Raw genomic sequence first — 19,661 nt, forward strand, 5'->3', positions numbered from 1 at the left:
TCTCTCTCTCTCTCTCTCTCTCTCTCTGCTTCCAAACAGAAACTCACAATTATGTTTTATATATAGCAAAAGAGGTGGGTAATTTCTTTGTCATTCTCTCTCTCTCTCTCTCTCTCTCTCTCTCTCTCTCTCTCTCTCTCTCTCTCTCTCTCTCTCTCTCTCTCTCTCTCTCTCTCTCTCTCTCTAAATTAAAGATTACTTCTATACCTGGCAGGAAAGGTGAGTTACTTTACTGGCAGTGTTCACCTTTGTTCTTCTCACCTCTAATGTGAACTACATATTGCAAACACCACATTTCGTGACCACAGCAATGTATATTTATATGTGATATTTATAGAAATCTACCTTTATTAGTGTAATTTAACTGAGTTCGCGTCGAGGTGAGAGGAAGATTTAATGGAGGATTATCTGACTTTAATGTAGGTTAAGAAGAATTTATTAAGGCCACACGAACCTTCCTGGAAATGATGCAATCTGAGGGAAGACAAGGAATGGTTTCAGTCAGATATTCAAACGAAACTTACTGAAGAATTGGCTCAGGAAGTTGAGCATGGACGGCTTAAGATCAAAGCATCGCTAGAAAATGCCTTGCAGAGTAAAACATCAACCCCGATACGAACGACCGCTGCGGGACATAAATACAAAACTCCCCCATGCACTCTTTTGATGTCCCTGTCCCTGTACCTGCCGTGTACCAGCCGGGGATACTCGATACTGCCACTGAACAATTTACAAGATTACATTGACAAGATATCCGATGCTACCCACAGTGTTACTCCTGCCTCTCACTCCTGCCACACTCACTATCCTATCTCAGACACTCCTCTCCTGCCTCACATACACTCTCGCTACCTCACTGTTACCTCTGCATCACGTTTACTCTTGCCTCATATGCCCTCCTCACATACACTCCTGCCTCACACCTCAGCCACTCCATGAAAGCTGCAGAAAGACTAACACGTGGGTGATTTTAAGGTATTTGGTGAGGTGCGAGGGCCGGGCGCCGCGGGCCGGACTTACACGAGTTTTGGAGAGTTAGCCGGAGTGTCGCTGCCAACCACGCCATCGCCTCTGCAGTTCCGTTTTCATGTTCTTAAAGTTTTTCTTGCTCAGTCTTTGCTCAAGGAACATTTACTCTCGACACCATCAAGCCTCGGCACCAGTATTCGTGGGAAAACCCTTTCGTCTTAAGATCTCCAGCCTCATATTTATCTTTATAATTCATATTTCCGAATGTTTCATATTTGCGGCTTGGCTTTCCAGGCTGCACATCACAAACTTTTATTAAACTATGTCTTCCTTAGGGATTCTGGCCGCTGCTTGCTTTTCCTTAAGCTATCAACATATTTTCCAGCTTCTCGGTAAAGGTTTTCCTCTTTCCTTTTTTCTTTTTACTAACGAGATGTAAAGATGGCTTTATTTTAATTTTCTTAATCTAAGAACACTACTACCTGTGTTTTGGGAGAATTTTTCTCTCTTCTTTCTTTCATCCTAAATGAGATGATGCAAAAATTCGTTATTAATTTCTCCCTGTGGAGCGCAAGTAAGCTTCCTGTTCACACTCATCGCCACTTTGTGCCTGAAAAGTATCCTGATCATTAGAATAAATCAATGCGGAAAGAACCAACTTCAAGTAACTTAAAAGGTTTATCATTATTTACTCTGAACTACATAAATAACTAATCGAGGAGTTCATTCGCTCATCACCAGAGATGAAACACAAAAAAAGAGAAAATATTAAACGACCTCGATATTTCGCCAGCCGGTCACGACACAAAATCTGGTGAAATTTCTTAATTTGAAATATTTCCTTTCGTGCAGAGATTCCCGCAACATATTGTTGTGTATTTCACGATTTCACTTTCCATTTCCTGTTATATCGTAAACCCCACTCCCCTCCCAAATTCTCTCTCTCTCTCTCTCTCTCTCTCTCTCTCTCTCTCTCTCTCTCTCTCTCTCTCTCTCTCTCTCTCTCTCTCTCTCTCTCTTTCGCTCGCTCGCTTTCTCTCTCTCGTTCTCTCCCTCTTATACGCCCAGTTTGCTCTTCACAACGTCAATTCTATTCCAATTTACTTGCGAGCCTCACCCTCGTTCCACCGCTCTCCTTTCCCGCATCATTAATCATTTACGTGTCTGTGAACACCTTCCCTGCATCAAATTACCCAGGTGGGCAGAACGGTAACCCCATTAAGTGTCGGTTGTACAGCAGCAAAACCCGCAGCTTGCCGGCCCATTAAGCTCTTGAACAAGCCACTATAACACCGAATACGCGACCCGGAAAAATGCTGTCCAACGCGGCTCTGCTTTCCCAAAAATACAAATCGTGAACATGTCCAAAGTTCCCGTATATGTGAGGATACAAAAAGAGGAGGAGGAGGAGGAGGAGTGGAGTGTAATCTGCACATACAGCTTCATTTTTAATCCGTGTGTGTGTGTGTGTGTGTGTGTGTGTGTGTGTGTGTGTGTGTGTGTGTGTGTGTGTGTGTGTGTGTGTGTGTGTGTGTGTGTGTGTGTGTGTGTGTGAGTGTAAGGAGAAGGTGGAAAGAGAGGGAAAGTGGCGGCAGGTGGGAATAAGGTGCTTTGCCATCGTTAAAAAAAGACTAGAACTAATGATATCCCTTACCTGCTGGCGTCGCCCTCGTTCTGCCCCCGCACACCACACGAGGAGGAGGAGGAGGAGGAGGAGGAGGAGGAGGAGGAGGAGGAAGAAGAAGAAGAAGAGCCTCACCTGCAGAACAATCAATGGAGCAATATGAACACGAACACTAACGGGAGGAGTTTTCGTAATATCAAAACTTCTACTAATTGTTCAGGCCACAGTAGCTCAAGCAAGACACTTCACCCACTTACGAATGGAAATGACCGTGCTATATTCTCTCTCTCTCTCTCTCTCTCTCTCTCTCTCTCTCTCTCTCTCTCTCTCTCTCTCTCTCTCTCTCTCTCTCTCTCTCAGATTCAGATACACACACAAACTCGTATATATACAATTTGCAAACACGTTCCTCCTGTCTTGCTCCTTCTTTTCCTTCCCCCCCAAATCCTCCCGAACACACGGCCCGGTTTCTCCAACATGACAGCTGAGCCAATACTCTCTCCCTCCTGTCGCACCTCCACCCTGCCGCCTTGCCTCTCACTCTTGCACTCCTTCCTATCATGGTTTTCTCTCGCTCTATCCCTGTTTTCCTTCTGTCATGTCTTTCTCTCCTTCTCTTCTTTGCTCTTTGTCTTTCTCTTTGCTACTCTCAGGAGGCCTTACGCCGGTCTCAAGAAAAGAGGGTCTTGTTAGCGTCACCTGCGGCCCGAGGGTATACAGAGGAGGTGTTATTGAATAGCTTGTGGTTCTCTGGGATTTTCTTGACGATGGCGACGCGTGTTTTGAGGCGCGTAGATAGATAGACATAAAGACAGACAGGCAGGCAGGCAGGCAGACAGGTGTTCGTGTGGCTTGGTGACGATGAGGTGTTGGCTTGTGTGTGTGTGTGTGTGTGTGTGTGTGTGTGTGTGTGTGTGTGTGTGTGTGTGTGTGTGTACAATTGGTCTAGGCACGCATAATGTGTCACCAAGAAATCCACATTATTGACTGCATTTATCGCTGTTAGTCACACACACACACACACACACACACAAACACACACGCAACACCATTAGAAACACGCGACGTCTCTAAAATCCTATGCACCACAAGACGTATTCCTCGAAGCCTCAGGCCGTAGAGCATCATTAGCAAGGCTCTCGGTACGCCCTGGCGCCGCTGCTCCCCACCCCCCTCCACGACTAACAAGCAGAGAGGTGAACACGACCAAGGGAACAAAGGTCCTCCAGGTTTTTCCATTTGGACACGAATACGAAACACCTTTTTATTTCTACTGGTCTGTCGTGCACGAAACTCTTATCTACGAAATTCTCAACGATATGGCTTCCTGCTCCCGCCTACAAAGTGCTTCATTGTACGAAAAATTGCTTGATTCGTCTTCTATTAAACGTCAAATGCGTATTTCCTCTCGAGCAACGGGTCTGAAGGAAGCTGCATTTTCTTTTCCCTTTCTCATATAGAAGCGGAGGCGTCCCGTAGGTAAAGTTTTCCTATTCTAGTCGACGAAGCGGGGCGTGTTGAAAATACACTCCATGTTTTGTGAAGGCAAGAAAGAGAGGTAGGCGCTTATGTCGAGGCCAATGGGAAGACGTAACGCCGGAGGGAGGGAGGGATAAGTGGGGAGAAGAGATGAGGAGCCCGGAGAGTAATAATCAGAGGAACGGAGGAACAAATTAGAAATGAGGTAAAAAATGTGATGAATGGAAATGAAGGTGGGAAGGAAATTAGATGACACGGAATAATATATGTAACACAAATGAACGAGAGAAAAAAAATACTAAATGGAAACTAAAGTAGAAATGAGGAATTGTGAAGCTCGTAAGCGGACATGAAGGCTAAAATGAAGGAAGAGAAAGAGGAAAAGAAAGGGATTAAAGTGATAATAAGAGAAGAACGATGAAAATATGGAAAAAAAGTGAAGTAAGGAAAAAGAGTTCGGGAATGTGGTAAAATAAGTCAAGCCGGTGAAAACAATAAGAAATATGGAATAGTAAATAAATAGTTAAAAAAAAACAGATATAAGATGAAAAAAAGGTATATGAATGTGGCAATTAGAACAGCGCAATAAGAGAAAAAGAAGGAAACTTGTAAGAGTAAAATAAAAGATAAGGATGAAAACATTATATGCACTGTGAGAGAACAAAGAGAAATAGAATAAGACAAATAAATATAAAGGAAATTAAACAGTGAAATAAAACAGATAAACATGAATATCAGAGACGCATCTTGGAATACGGCGACAGACAGACAAAGACAGACAGACAGACAGACAGAAAAAAGGTCACAGGGGAAGATGGACGAGCAGGCGAAGAAGGATAGAAGGGATGGATCAAAGGAGACACACAGACGCACTGCTGCCGAAGCCAAACGAGCGCTAAACCATCCACAAGGGCATCACAGGCTTTCCAAAATGGTTCTATGTTCACCGCCCTCTCTCCAAGTCCCCGTGCGCGCCGAATCAGCAGAGGCGGCAGCTTAATCTGAACCTAATATTACTGTTACTCTTCCGACAAACAACGGGATTTTCCTAAAGGTAAGAGGATTACTCCCTCGCCTTTACCGCAAACTTGTTATCATCTCTTCCCATTAAGTTCGCTAACACCGGAGTCTTACGGAGGTTTAGTGCTGTTTTTACGGCTGATCAGGACAACGCCTCGACGAAACGGAACTTTGAAAGAGGCTTACAAAAAAGGGAATAGGAATGAGAGGAGTTTGTGAGGGAGGCTATCTTCCCTTCCTTCCTAGACGAGTAAAGGTGAACGCCACCATAAACTATGATGCGCGGCTGCTATTTCCCTCCTGCGCCGTGTGTGTGTGTGTGTGTGTGTGTGTGTGTGTGTGTGTGTGTGTGTGTGTGTGTGTGTGTGTGTGTGTGTGTGAGTGTGTGTGTTTGTGTGTGTGTGTGTTTGTGTGTGTGTGTGTGTTGAACCAGGGCGCCCGGCTCCCCGCAGCACATTACTGGCAATGAGCCATGAGGGTAAAACTGGAAAGCCAACTAAACATCTGCACAGGAACAGCCTCTTGTACCCTGCATGCCTGCCCACTCCTGAGGCCCTTAACTCTCTCTCTCTACGAAGCTCCTTCATTTACGCATGCTGAGAGAGAACGTCAAGAGCCAGATTTCATTCCTGCATTTACTTATACCAGATTTGCGTGCATGTGTTTTAAAATAAGGCGTGATGATAAAAAAAAAGAGAGATACAGTCCGCGGAAAAATGATAAAATTGGATAGTAGTAGTAGTAGTAGTAGTAGTAGTAGTAGTAGTAGTAGTAGTAGTAGTATAGTAGTAATAATAATAATAATAATAATAATAATAATAATAATAATAATAATAATAATAATAATAAAAATAATAATAATAATTCTAATTATGACGGTGAGGACGATAATGATGATGATGAGGATTATGAGGACAACAATAACAACAACTACAACAACAACAACATCAACAACAACAGCAACAACAACAACAACAACAACAACAACAAAAATAATAATAGTAATAACAATAATAATAATATAATGAAGATAATAATAATAACAAAACAACAGCAACGCCAATACTGAATAAAACTAGCTATTACTACAAACAACCCATGCTAGATGAACAATGAAGGCACTACAGTTTCAGATTACCAGTATTAATTTCCGATACTGTTACTGTCATCACAGCGTTGCTTTATCGCCGTCACCATTGCAGAAAGAAAAGAAAAGAAAGTCAAAAGAGAGAGAAAGAAAAACTTAACCAACAAGGCTTTGTCTGGCTGGGGTACTGTACTCAAGAAAAGCATAGCGAATGATCGAGCGAGTATCAAAGTTTAAATCTAATTGCAACAATCTAATAGGATAAAAACATATATTTCTTTTAACTGCATCTCCATTTAATCTTCGGAAAAAAAAAAACAGACACATTTTCTCTGTTCTACGTTTTTAACAGTTTCTTTCTTTCCACTTTTTTTTTTCTTTTTTTTTTCTCCTACCACCACTCACGTCGTCTGCCACCCCTGAAATTCTCCCCGCCCACGGCCGTCCACAGTGCCGCCCCGGAATGTGTTGGTGATGTCGGAGGGCAGGACGGTGACCAGTGTGGTGGGGCCTTACCGGGAGAAGGACTACGCCACGCTCACCTGCCTGGCCAGCGGGGGTAAGTCGGCACAGGGAAAGGGATGGAAAAGGGAAAGTGACGGTTAAGAAAATGTGTGTGATGTGTTTCCCTCGCATCCCCATCTTCTATTTCCCAGTCCTATATTTTATGTGTTGTTTGTCGCTGTTTCTTCTTTTCCGTGTGTTGTTATCTGTGGGGATTTCACCTCCCAACGCAAAAGTCACTTATTTCCCTTCTCTGTCTTCGCTTTGGTTTCTCTCTCGATCATTTAAAAGTTTATTGTTGTTTTCTTGCAGTTTCTTTAAGTCCAATTCTCTGCTTTTTTTTTTTTCCCCCTCGTACCTGCCTCTGTTTGTCGTCTTCCTGGATTTATGTTTGTTTACTTACTCTCTCTCTCTCTCTCTCTCTCTCTCTCTCTCTCTCTCTCTCTCTCTCTCTCTCTCTCTCTCGTATATACCATGCTGAAGTTTTTAGTTTGCCAATCTTTTTCTTTATATCCCATTTTCAAAAGAGCTTCATGTACCACACACTCACACACACACACACACACACACACACACACACACACACACACACACACACACACACACACACAAATAAAGGCACTCTCGCACGCACACACACAGCCCTCTACCGTCTCAGTGCACAGCAAGAGCGACGGTAAGAAGCCATTTCTATTCCGCTCAGCACCAGAACACGAGATGGCGAATTCCCTTCTCGCTTGTCCCGTCATGACAGACACACTCTTGGAAAAGGACACGGCCAACACACGCCTCCTGAAATTGATTTAAATGCGCGCGCGCACACACACACACACACACACACACACACACACACACACACACACACACACACATACATACACACACAGGAACGGATGATTGAAATATGTTTTGTTTATGTTTAGTGACACTACGGTGTACACTAACCTTTTCTGCCTTTTATATTGGATGTGTGTGTGTGTGTGTGTGTGTGTGTGTGTGTGTGTGTGTGTGTGTGTGTGTGTGTGTGTGTGTGTGTGTGTGTGTGTGTGTGTGTGTGTGTGTGTGTGTGTGTGTGTGTGTGTGTGTGAGTGTGTGTGTGTGTATTTTTATTACTTGTTTGTTCTTTGCTTTAAAAATATTGCATTTGTTGGTGCACTCTTTCGTGGAGCTTTGAAACTATGATATTTAAATAGCCAGTAAGTAATTTGTTTCATGTTTTTATTTCAAACCCGTGTGTGTGTGTGTGTGTGTGTGTGTGTGTGTGTGTGTGTGTGTGTGTGTGTGTGTGTGTGTGTGTGTGTGTGTGTGTGTACTAAAACACTAACTTGTACACTAAATTCATCACTATTAACCTTACGAGTATACTTCAAAATCCACCTTCTGGGATGTCGTTTCTTTCTTCGCACACAAAACTAAATGACTTGAGTTTACAGTAATAGAGTCCTTTACGCCTCGTTTCCCATTTCTCTCCAGACTCTGAAGGTGTTTAAAATGCTTGAGTTCATCCTAAATTGTCCTTTCCTGGTGGTGCTGTGCATGGTGGGCTGTGCTGCGCGAGGTGCTGCTGTGTTTGGATGCTGCACCGGGTTTTCCAGCAAAGCATTAGGCTGTCTTGGGGGAACAAATCTGCTAGTGCGTGAAACAGTTTGCATAATTTAATTCAAAACCCTGAAGGCTGAATTTTAAACTGCTCCTTATTCCACCTCTTCCCTCCTTCCTTCGTTACTCCCCCTCATCCTTCACCGCATCCTCGAAACATTTGCCTATTCCTCATCTCTTCCCACTTCTGCTTCTCCTTCTTTCATATTCCTCTACTTTCCTATACCCTCTCCTTTCTCTCTTCCTCCTCCGACTTTCCTCCCTTACAATCTTACTTTTTCTCCGCCTCCTCGAAACATCGGTGCAATTTTCATCTATTTCCTCTTTTTCTTCATTATCCTCTCCCATTTCCTGTTATTCTTTCCCTCTTTATCCTTCAAACATTTTTTTCTTGTTCATTCTCTTCTAAAAACTCTTCCTTTTCTTTACTCTCTTTTCCTCATGCATTTTTTCATTCTACTTTTCCTCTCCCTTCACCTGCCGACATCCCTGGTCTTATTCATCGTCTCCCAAACAATTCCTTTTTTTCTTCTCTACCACTAAACCTTTATTCTCTACTGTTCTCCGTCCTTTCCCAAACATTTTTCCCTTTCCTTCCATGTACCCATCAACATCCCACCTCCCTCTTGTCCATCCTCACCCAATCACCTTTCCTTTACCCTTCCGTAACCCTAAACATCATTCTACCTCTCGTTCGTCCTCTCTCGAACAATTCCCCTTTCCTCCTCTATACCTCCTAAACACACCTCCCTTGTTCACTCCTCCACGAAACACTTCCCTTTTCCCTTCACCCGCAAACTCCTTTACTACACTCTCTCCTCATCTTTCCTTTATTTCCCTATCTCTACCCCGTCTCCCTCCCACAGGATCTCCGCCTCCCCGTATCCTCTGGTACCTCGGGGATCGTCTCATTGATAGTCAAATGGACGACGATCCCACGGACAATATGCTCCGGCCGGGACCTACCAACACGCTCCACCAGGGGTCCCACACAGAGCCCACTCGTTCTAATACGCTCACTTTGGGGCCCTTCACCCGCAGTGACCTCAAACGGCTGGTGACGTGTGAGGTCACCAACACCAATCTAACCTCACCTCTCAGCGCAGCCGTCATGATCGATATGAACCGTGAGTAAAGTGTGTGTGTGTGTGTGTGTGTGTGTGTGTGTGTGTGTGTGTGTGTGTGTGTGTGTGTGTGTGTGTGAGTAGTAGTAGTAGTAGTAGTAGTAGTAGTAGTAGTAGTAGTAGTAGTAGTAGTAGTAGTAGTAGTAGTAGTAGTAGAGGGACATCAGTAAAGGGCAACAAAAACCCAATAAAAAGAAAAAAAGCTCACTGAGTTGCCAGCCCCCGAATAAGGTCCGAAGCGGTAGTCAAAAATTGAAGGATAAGTGTCTTGAAACCTCCCTCTTGATTGAGTTCAAGTTATAGGAAAGTGGAAATACAGAAGCAAGTAGGGAGTTCCAGAGTTTACCAGAGAAAGGTATGAATGACTGAGAATACTGATTAACTCTTGCATTAGAGAGGTGGACAGAATAGGGGTGAGAGAAAGAAGAAAGTCTTGTGTAGCGAGACCGAGGGAGGAGTGGAGGCATGCAGTTAGCAAGATCAGAAGAGCACTTAGCTAGAGATGCAGCAATGCGTCGATGAGAAAGAGGCTGAAGACAGTCAGTTAGCGGAGAGGAGCTGATGAGACGAAAAGCTTTTTGATTCCACCCTGTCTAGAAGAGCGGTATGAGTGGAAGCCCCCAGACATGTGAAGCATACTCCATACATGGAGGAATAAGGCCCTTGTACAGAGTTAGCAGCTGAGGGGGATGAGAAAAACTGGCAGAGACGTCTCAAAACAACTGACTTCATAGAAGCTGTTTTAGCAAAAGATGAAATGTGAAGTTTCCAGTTTAGATTATAAGAGAAGGACAGATCGAGGATGTTCAGTGTAGAAAAAGGAGGCCGTTGAGTGTCAATGAAGAAGAGGAGATAGTTGTCGAGTTGATAGATGGAGGAATTGAGTTTTTGAGGTATTGAACAATCCCCAGTTTGCTCTGCCCCAATCAGAAATTTTAGAGAGATCAGAAGTAGTAGCAGTAGTAGTGATAAAGAAGAAGAAGAAAAGAAGAAAAGAAGAGGAGGAGGAAGAAGAAGAAGAAGAAGAAGAAGAAGAAGAAGAAGAAGAAGAAGAAGAAGAAGAAGAAGAAGAAGAAGAAGAAGAAGAAGAGGAGGAGGAGGAGGAGGAGGAGGAGGAGGAGGAGGAAAATAAGAATAAGAACAAGAAAAAGAAAAGATGGTCGTGGTGACATTGATGATAGTAGTAGCATTATTATTATTATTATTATTATTATTATTATTATTATTATTAGTAGTAGTAGTAGTAGTAGTAGTAGTAGTAGTAGTAGTAGTAGTAGCAGCACTGAAGGAGGCAGTAGGCACCTGCCGAAACGATAATTACTCCCAGTGAGGTCTCAAGCACTGGATCAGTGGGTGCTGTGAACTTATCATTAAACCCAGCTGTGACCTCATTGAATGTTTCCCTTTGTGTCTCACAACACAAGGGGGCAAACACAGCCTGCCCTCTAAAGACAGCTCTCTTCCTCAACACAAAACTACAAGCACCTAATAACACACACACCCTTCATTCAAAAATTCAAAATTATCATGGCGACTCCTACACCAGCCTCGGAGTCCCCCATCTGGGGAGGGGTCCACCGATGTCCCTAGGTCGGACTGCTCTTCTGATAACGACCCTAAGTGTCTTGACACCCCCCTCAACTTTTTCTTCATTAACTTCAACATTCGCGGTCTTAGATCTAATTTTCAATCTGTAGAACACCACCTCTCCTCTTCTAAACCTCATTTTCTTTTCCTCACTGATATACAGGTGTCTGAGGCAACTGACAGTAGCCCCTTTTCTGTTCCCTCCTACTTTCTCTATCTTCATTTTCAATCCAAAGCTGGATGTTGCGTTTATGTGAGCAACGACTTAACCTGCTCTCGTGCCCACGCTCTTGAATCTTCCGAGTTTTCCACCATCTGGCTAAGACTACAGAGTCACTTTCAAACTAGATTTATTTGTGCTGTATACCTTTCACCTAACTCCTCTGACTATGTTCTCTGACTACTTAACTTCCAAAGTAGAGCACATCTGACTCTCTATCCTTTTATGGAGATCTCCATTCTTGGAGACTTCAATATTTACCACTAGCTTTGGCTTTCCTCTACCTCCAATGACCATCCAGGTGACCTACCCTTCAACTTTGCTATCCTCCACGATCTAGAGCAATTGGTGCAACACCCAACTCGTATTCCAGACCGTCTTGGAGATACACCCAACATTCTTGACCTTTTCCTGACCTCTAATCCTTCTGCTTATGCTGTCACCCTCTCTTCTCCGTTGGGCTCCTCCGATCACAATCTCATATCTGTATCTTGTCCTATCGCTCCAATCCCTCCTCAGGATTCCCCTAAGCGAAGGTGCCTCTGGCGTTTTGTCTCTGCTAGTTGGGGGAACCTGAGGAGGTATTTTGCTGATTTTCCTTGGAATGACTGCTGCTTCCGTGTCAGAGACCCGTCTTTGTGTGCCGAGCGCATAACAGAGGTGATAGTGTCTGGCATGGAGGCGTACATTCCTCACTCTTTTTCTCGACCTAAACCTTCCAAACATTGGTTTAACACAGCTTGTTCTCGTGCTATACATGAGAGAGGTGGCTGACAAAAGGTACTTGAGCCCTCCATCACCAGAATCTCATGCACTTTATATTTCTGGCCGGAACCATGCCAAGTCTGTTCTCCAACTAACCAGAAACTCTTTCATTAACAGAAAGCGTCAAAATCTTTCAAGATCTAACTCCTCTCGTGATTTCTGGCATCTAGCCAAAAATACTCGTATCTCCAATAACTTTGCTTCTTCCTCTTTCCCTCCTTTATTTCAACCAGATGGCACCACTGCTATCACATCTATCTCTCAAGCTGAACTCTTCGCTCAAACATTTGCTAAAAACTCTATCTTGGACGATTCAGGGCTTGTTCCTCCCTCTCCTCCACCTTCTGACTATTTCATGCTACCTATTAAAATTCTTCGCAATGACATTTTCCATGCCCTCGTTGGCCTAAACCCTCGGAAGGCTTATGAACCTGATGGGGTCCCTCCTATTGTTCTCCGAAACTGTGCCTCCGTGCTTGCACCTTGCCTAGTCAAACTCTTTCAGCTCTGTCTCTCAACATCTACCTTTCCTTCTTGCTGGAAGTTTGCCTACATTCAGCCTGTTCCTAAAAAGGGTGACCGTTCTAATCCCTCAAACTATCGTCCTATTGCTTTAATTTCCTGCCTATCTAAAGTTTTTCAATCTATCCTCAACAGGAAGATTCTTAAACATCTATCACTTCACAACCTTCTATCTGATCGCCAGTATGGGTTCCGTCAAGGCCGCTCCACTGGTGATTTTCTGGCTTTCCTTAGTGCGTCTTGGTCATCCTCTTTTAGAGATTTTGGTGAAACTTTTGCTGTTGCCTTGGATATATCAAAAGCTTTTGATAGAGTCTGGCACAAGGCTTTGATTTCCAAACTACCCTCCTATGGCTTCCATCCATCTTTCTGTAACTTCATCTCAAGTTTCCTTTCTGACCGTTCTATTGCTGATGTGGTAGACGATCACTCTTCTTCTCCTAAATCTATTAACAGTTGTGTTGCTCAGGGTTCTGTCCTGTCATCCACTCTCTTCTTATTATTCATCAATGACCTTCTAAACCAAACTTCTTGTCCTATGCACTCCTACGTTGATGACACCACCCTGCACTTTTCCACGTCTTTTCACAGACGTCCAACACTTCAGGAAGTAGACATTTCACGCAGGAAAGCCACGGAACGTCTGACTTCTGATCTTTCTAAAATTTCTGATTGGGGTAAAGCAAACTTGGTATTGTTCAATGCCTCAAAAACTCAATTCCTCTATCTATCAACTCGACACAACTTCCAGACAACTATCCCCTCTTCTTCAATGACACTCAAGTGTCCCCCTCTTCTACACTGAACATCCTCAGTCTGTCCTTTACATTTAATCTGAACTGGAAACTTCACATCTTATCTTTTGCTAAAAAAAAAAAAAAAAAAGCTTCTATGAAGTTAGGCGTTCTCAGACGTCTCCACCAGTTTTTCTCACCCCCCCCAACTGCTAACTCTGTACAAGGGCCTTATCCCTCCATGTATGGAGTATGCTTCACATGTCTGGGGGGGTTCCACCCATACCGCTCTTCTAGACAGGGTGGAATGAAAAGCTTTTCGTCTCCTCTCCTCTAACTGGTTGTCTTCAGCCTCTCTCTCATAGCTGCAGTGTTGCATCTCTAGCTATCTTCTACCGCTATTTTCATGCTAACTGCTCTTCTGATCTTGCTAACTGCATGCCTCCCTTCCTCCCACGGCCTCGCTGCACAAGACTTTCTTCTTTCTCTCATCCCTATTCTGTCCACCTCTCTAATGCAAGAGTTAACCAGTATTCTCAATCATTCATCCCTTTCTCTGGTAAATTCTGGAACTCCCTGCCTGCTTCTGTATTTCCACCTTCCTATGACTTGAATTCCTTTAAAAGGGAGGCTTCAAGACACTTGTCGTTCAATTTTTTGACTACCGCTTTTGGACCCTCTTCTGAGACTGGAATCTCAGTGAGCTTTTTTTATTTTTTTTTTATTGGATTTTTGTTGCCCTTGACCAGTGTCCCTCCTACAAAAAGTAGTAGTAGTAGTAGTAGTAGTAGTAGTAGTAGTAGTAGTAGTAGTAGTAGTAGTAGTAGTAGTGGTAGTAATAGCAGCAGCAGCAGCAGCAGCAGTAGCAGTAGTAGTAGTAGTAATAGTAGTATTAGTAGTAGTAGTAATAGTAGTAGTAGCAGTAGTAGTAGTAGTAGTAGTAATAGTAGTAGTAACAGCAGTAGTAGTGGTAGTAGAGGTGGTAGTAAAAGCAGTAGTAAAGCTAGTAGTAAAAGTAGTATTAAACGTAGTCATAGTTGTTATTAGATGTTTTGTTGTGCTGTGAGGAGCCTCGTTGGTGTTCTGTTTATGTTCTTTGCCTCGTGTCTCCCGTGCGTGAAGGCGACCAAGAATTCATATTATCTAACACTAGCAGAATTACCCGGGTAAAATTTGTCTCTCCAAAGCACGTTTTATCACCCTAAGTCATTTCTTTGTTCGCAAAAGCTATTAGTCAAACAAAGTTTACTTTATAATGAATCTAAAATATACGTCCGTTTACTGTTGTACATGTCCTCTGTCGGTAGCAATTAACCTGACGCTACCATTAAGAATTGGGTTACGGTGACAGATTTGCCTGAATAATTACGGTTTTTGGGTTGGAAGTAGTTAACACATAGAACATAAGAACATAAGAAATAAGGGAAGCTGCAAGAAGCCATCAGGCTTACACGTGGCAGTCCCTGTATGAAATATACCTACCTATTTCCACCTATCATCCCCATCCATAAATCCGTCTAGCCTTCTCTTAAAGCTCCCTAATGTCTTAGCACTAACAACTTGATTACTGAGTCCGTTCCATTCATCTACCACTCTATTTGAGAACCAATTTTTTTCCTATATATATAGCCTATGTCACTTACCGGATCGAGGGGAACTCCCTTACCAAATTTCATCACAATCAGTTCAATGGTGTTTCCGTGAAATGCGGGCACCCCTCCCCCCTCCCACACACACACACACACACACACACACACACACACACACACACACACACACACACACACATAGACAGACAGACAGACAGACAGACAGACAGACAGTGTGTTTTATTATACAAGATTCCTTTTCCTCAATAGCATACACCGGCGGCGATGTGAATCCCGGGCGAATAATTTCCACCGCATTCCAACACGACTTGCTTCAATTAATTAAACACGGTGACATACCTGCGCATCACGACACCTGCCCAAGACATCCCCGTTTAACTGGAAGACTCCTGACGCACTACTACAAACGCCCCCGCGTCAAAGCATTCCATGACGTTCATAATTAAGTGAGTCGGAGCGTCGTGTATTACTAAAGCTTGTATTATTTAACGACGCAACTTTTCACAATCACTATTTTCAAAGGTCATGGAGAAAATTAGTTAGGTTCTCAAGACGTGTTTTTCAATAGATGTTATGGAATGAATGAGAACACCCATGAAAGCCAAAGTAACTTCCACTAAAGCCAATTAGATGTTAAAATAAGACGCTAAGATGTTTCAAAGTAAGCTACAGCTTTAGCGTGACAACCCAGCGACGTAAAAATCCATCCAGACATCTGCAATCATAGCTCACGACCTGCAGACGCCATTACCGGACGAATAATCTATCTTCCAATACACCTCTAGTGGCCTGAAGCACCCTCGCGTACATTACATGACCCAAACGTGTCCCAGAATAGCGCGGCGCCTCTCACCTCACCTCATAACCTGTCCGGATGCTGTAGCTCCTCACCTCTCCCTCTCTCCCCCAACCTCAAACCATCACTGCTGACGGACCCCATTCTCTCTCTCTCTCTCTCTCTCTCTCTCTCTCTCTCTCTCTCTCTCTCTCTCTCTCTCTCTCTCTCTGTCTCCAGCTTCACCTGCTCATCAACACGCACTTCCCACACTGCTGGAATGAAGGCGGGGTTCTAAAGGATTGAAGGTACATGATGCGTCCTCGTTTAGCCTGACTGAAGGTCGAGCTTAAAGAACGACTAGTGGCGAGGGCTGCATTTCTCCTCGTTATGATGCGTAGTCCTAAAGGGGCGTTTGCTCCTGGTGTTGTCAGCAGCATCGATAGAATATACAGCAGCGTTCCTATGTATGTGATATGCGTTTAACGAGGTTGGTTTCTGTTATGTCCTGCTAATGTTCTCCGTTTAGCATGTTACGATATTTATTCATTACACATTAGGCAACTAACGCGAATACCATCACTACTACAACAACATCTACTACTGTTACTACTACTAAGAATAAAACGACCACGACTACTACCACTCTTAGTACTCCTACGACTCCTGATACGAGCGCTATAAAGGAAGGCTCAGGATGATCGTCACCATAACTCCATTTCCGCCGGGCCTAACTTGCCTCGCCCACCGTAGACAATTCCGTGTAGCCGCCACATCCAGCAGCAGCGGGGAGCAATGAGGTGAGTTTTAGAGGTCTTCGCTCCTCTGTAAATACAATCTCTCTCGCGCAAGGTCGGGTAATGAGGAGTGCTTTATGGAGCAGTGAGACCGAGGCGTCCTGAACCTCCTGGCACGTCAACCACCGCTTCAAGGGAACAGATGGAAAAGAAAGGTCGAAGGAAAGCTACTCAGGGAATTAGTCAGGGTAGAGAGAGAGAGAGAGAGAGAGAGAGAGAGAGAGAGAGAGAGAGAGAGAGAGAGAGAGAGAGAGAGAGAGAGAGAGAGAGAGAGAGAGAGAGAGAGAGAGAGAGAGAGAGAGAGAGAGAGAGAGAGAGAGAGAGAGAGCTATAATTCTGTCATATTTCATTAAGAGGTTACCTTTTATAAGTACTCACTGTGATACCATTGAATATCATTAACTGTTACAAACTTACTTCCTCCTCCTCGCCCATGTTACGTCTCGAGACTCCGAGCATCTCAAAGGCTCCCTCTTATTTCCTACTCAGGCTCTTTCCTCTAATTCCCCTAAGCGGCTCCCTCTTGCTTCCCTTTAAAGACCCTTCACGCACCGTAAAAGCTCCAACTCCCAGCGTTCCTTATGTACAAAGAGGTTCTTCCACTGCTCTTCTAAGGCTTTCGCTCTAGAACTCTGTACTGCTCCTTCATAAGCATCACTTTCCTTCTCGCTTTCTTCTGCACCTCTCCTCACCACTCATTTTCTTCATTCTAACCATTATTTTCCTTCGTGAGGTCTTCTTTCCTCACCTCTTATTTCCTTCCTTCTGTGCCTCTTCCAACCATTATTTTCCTTTATGCTTTCTTCTCTGCCTCTTCTAACTTCTACTTCGCCTCACACGTTCTTCTGCCTCTCTGCTAACGACTGTTTTCTTTTGTTTCCTTCTGTGCCTTTCCTGACCACTACCTTCCTTCATACTTTCTTCTGCGCCCCTTCTTGCCACAAATATCCTTCACGTTTCTTGCTGTGCCTTTTTCAACCACTGCTTTCCTTCACCTTTTCCTTCAGTGCTTCTTCTAACCATTACCTATTTTCACGCTTTATTATGTGCCTCTTCTAATTACCATTTTTCTTCCTGTTTCCTTTTGTGTCTCTTTTAACCATCATTTCTCTTCTTACTTTCCTCTAACCTCAATCTGCCTTTATCTTCTCTTCTGCGTCTGTCTAATTCCCCTTCCTTTGTCTCCGTTTCAGTGGAGCCCTTGAGTGTACGACTGCTGGCACCCGACGAGCCTCTAAGCTACGGGCGGGAGTACGAGGTGGTGTGTGACGTGAGAGGGTCAAGGCCGCCCCCTACTATCACGTGGTGGAAAGGAACATCCCGCGTGCAGGGAGCGAGGGAGACGGTACGTGGAGAAATGAGACGCGTGGCAGTGTTTTGAGAGGCGCAGGTGTGATGGAGTGGATGGGTTAGTGCAGCTGTGTGGTGTGGCGTGGTGAGTTGTGTGAAGGCATGTAGTGTTTGTGCGCTGTGAGGCGAAAAACACGATGATGAATGGAGATTGTGGAGTGGGTGAAGTATAGGGCAGGCAAAGCATGTACTGAGGCGAGGCACAGCAATGGCATGTCGCGGTGAGGAATGTGCCGAAGTGTGAGATACATCGTGAGGTGAAAATATGCTAAGTGGCTGCATAAATCATGTACACGTGTCGCTGATGAGTCACAAGTCCTCACCTACTCATTCTCATAACATCACTAACTAGTCTCCATTCGCTCTGCTAACTCATTCCCTTCAAGGCGGTAACTTCGTGTCCTTCCCTTGACTACCTGGCTTTGCTTCCCCTTCCTCAGCCAGGCACTCAATGCTCCTCACAGAAACTCGCCAAACTCGTACTTACTCCATTCTTTAACCTCAGAAACCCTCCCCTGCTAAATCCTTCCATCCCTTTACACCGCAGGACACTTTCCACTCGCATGTATCACTTTTTCTTCACATTTTTCCCTCCCTTAACCTGTATTTCCTCCACATTCTCTCCTTCCTTCCTCTTCATGGTCCTTAATGCTAAGTCTCCCTCGTCTTCCCTCGCTCCTTTCTTCCTTCCTCTTGCTCCTTCTCCTTGTCTCTCCACATCCACTCTTTTCTTCCTTCCTCCCGTTTCTCTTCCACGTCTCCGATTCCTTTCTCCTCTTCCTCTTTCTCACTAAGTCTTCCACGCTTCTCTACATCCTCTCCTTCCTTCCTTCCTCCAGTTTCTCTTCTTCGTTTCTTGTTTCCCTCTCCTTCCATCCTTCTGTTCTTCTCCCTACTTGACTCATCCTCGTCTCTCTTCTTCCTTAATCCTTCCTTCCTCCCATTTATCTTCCTCGTCTCTCGCTTCTCTCTCTCCCTCTTCCCTCTGTGCTCCTCTCCCTCACTAACTCGTTCTCGTCTCCCTCTCTCTCTCTCCCTCTCTCTCTCTCCTGACTGCTGCAGACGACGAGTGATGGCAACGTGACTACCTCCACTCTCACCCTGAAGCCAGAGCCACCTGACGACGGCACAAGCGTTACCTGTCGAGCAGAGAATCCAGCCACCGAAACCGTGCTGGAGCAGTCCCTCGCGCTGGTGGTGTATTGTGAGTATAGTGGTGTGTGTGTGTGTGTGTGTGTGTGTGTGTGTGTGTGTGTGTGTGTGTGTGTGTGTGTGTGTGTGTGTGTGTGTGTGTGTGTGTGTGTGTGTTTGATGGCTATATGATTAATTCTAGTTCTCTTGTCGAGGCACTTCTCTCTCTCTCTCTCTCTCTCTCTCTTCTCTCTCTCTCTCTCTCTCTCTTCTCTCTCTCTCTCTCTCTCTCTCTCTCTCTTCTCTCTCTCTCTCTCTCTCATCTCTCTCTCTCTCTCTCTGTGTGTGTGTGTGTGTGTGTGTGTGTGTGTAGTCAGCCACCAGATTATCCCCCGTGAGATCTCTGAACACCACATCCTATGCAAATCTCAACAGCTCATGGGTAGTAAAGATATAATGAAAAGTAAAGGTGCACAAACATGTAAAGGAAAAACGTAATTCAAAGACGGATAAAGCAGTAAAAGAAAAATCAGTACAAAAAAAAAAATAGATAAATAAACAAACAAATAAATAAATAAATAAATAAATAAATAAATAATGGAACAAGAAACACAGAAAAAATTAAGAATAAAAAATGTAAATACACAATGCAAGGGAAGACCAATAGAAAAAATGAAGGGATAAAGAAGAATGAAAAATTAAAAGAAAAAGTAATGAACAAATAGAAAGCGAGAACGCTCCGCTATGAAAGAAAACAGTTTAAG

General features: G+C 44.1%; 1 protein-coding gene across 1 annotated transcript in view; it reads left to right on the top strand.

The window, feature by feature from the left end:
* LOC135106386 (protein turtle-like) overlaps positions 1 to 19,661 on the top strand; it is a 77,487-nt gene that overhangs the window by 31,604 nt on the left and 26,222 nt on the right. Inside the window, exons 4-7 of the mRNA XM_064015350.1 lie at positions 6,631 to 6,738; positions 9,149 to 9,409; positions 17,610 to 17,761; positions 18,829 to 18,970. Of these exons, the coding sequence (XP_063871420.1) occupies positions 6,631 to 6,738; positions 9,149 to 9,409; positions 17,610 to 17,761; positions 18,829 to 18,970 (663 nt within the window). The remainder of the gene's footprint in view (positions 1 to 6,630; positions 6,739 to 9,148; positions 9,410 to 17,609; positions 17,762 to 18,828; positions 18,971 to 19,661) is intronic.

Source organism: Scylla paramamosain, chromosome 13 (assembly GCF_035594125.1).
Source record: "Scylla paramamosain isolate STU-SP2022 chromosome 13, ASM3559412v1, whole genome shotgun sequence".
Lineage (NCBI taxonomy): Eukaryota > Metazoa > Arthropoda > Malacostraca > Decapoda > Portunidae > Scylla > Scylla paramamosain.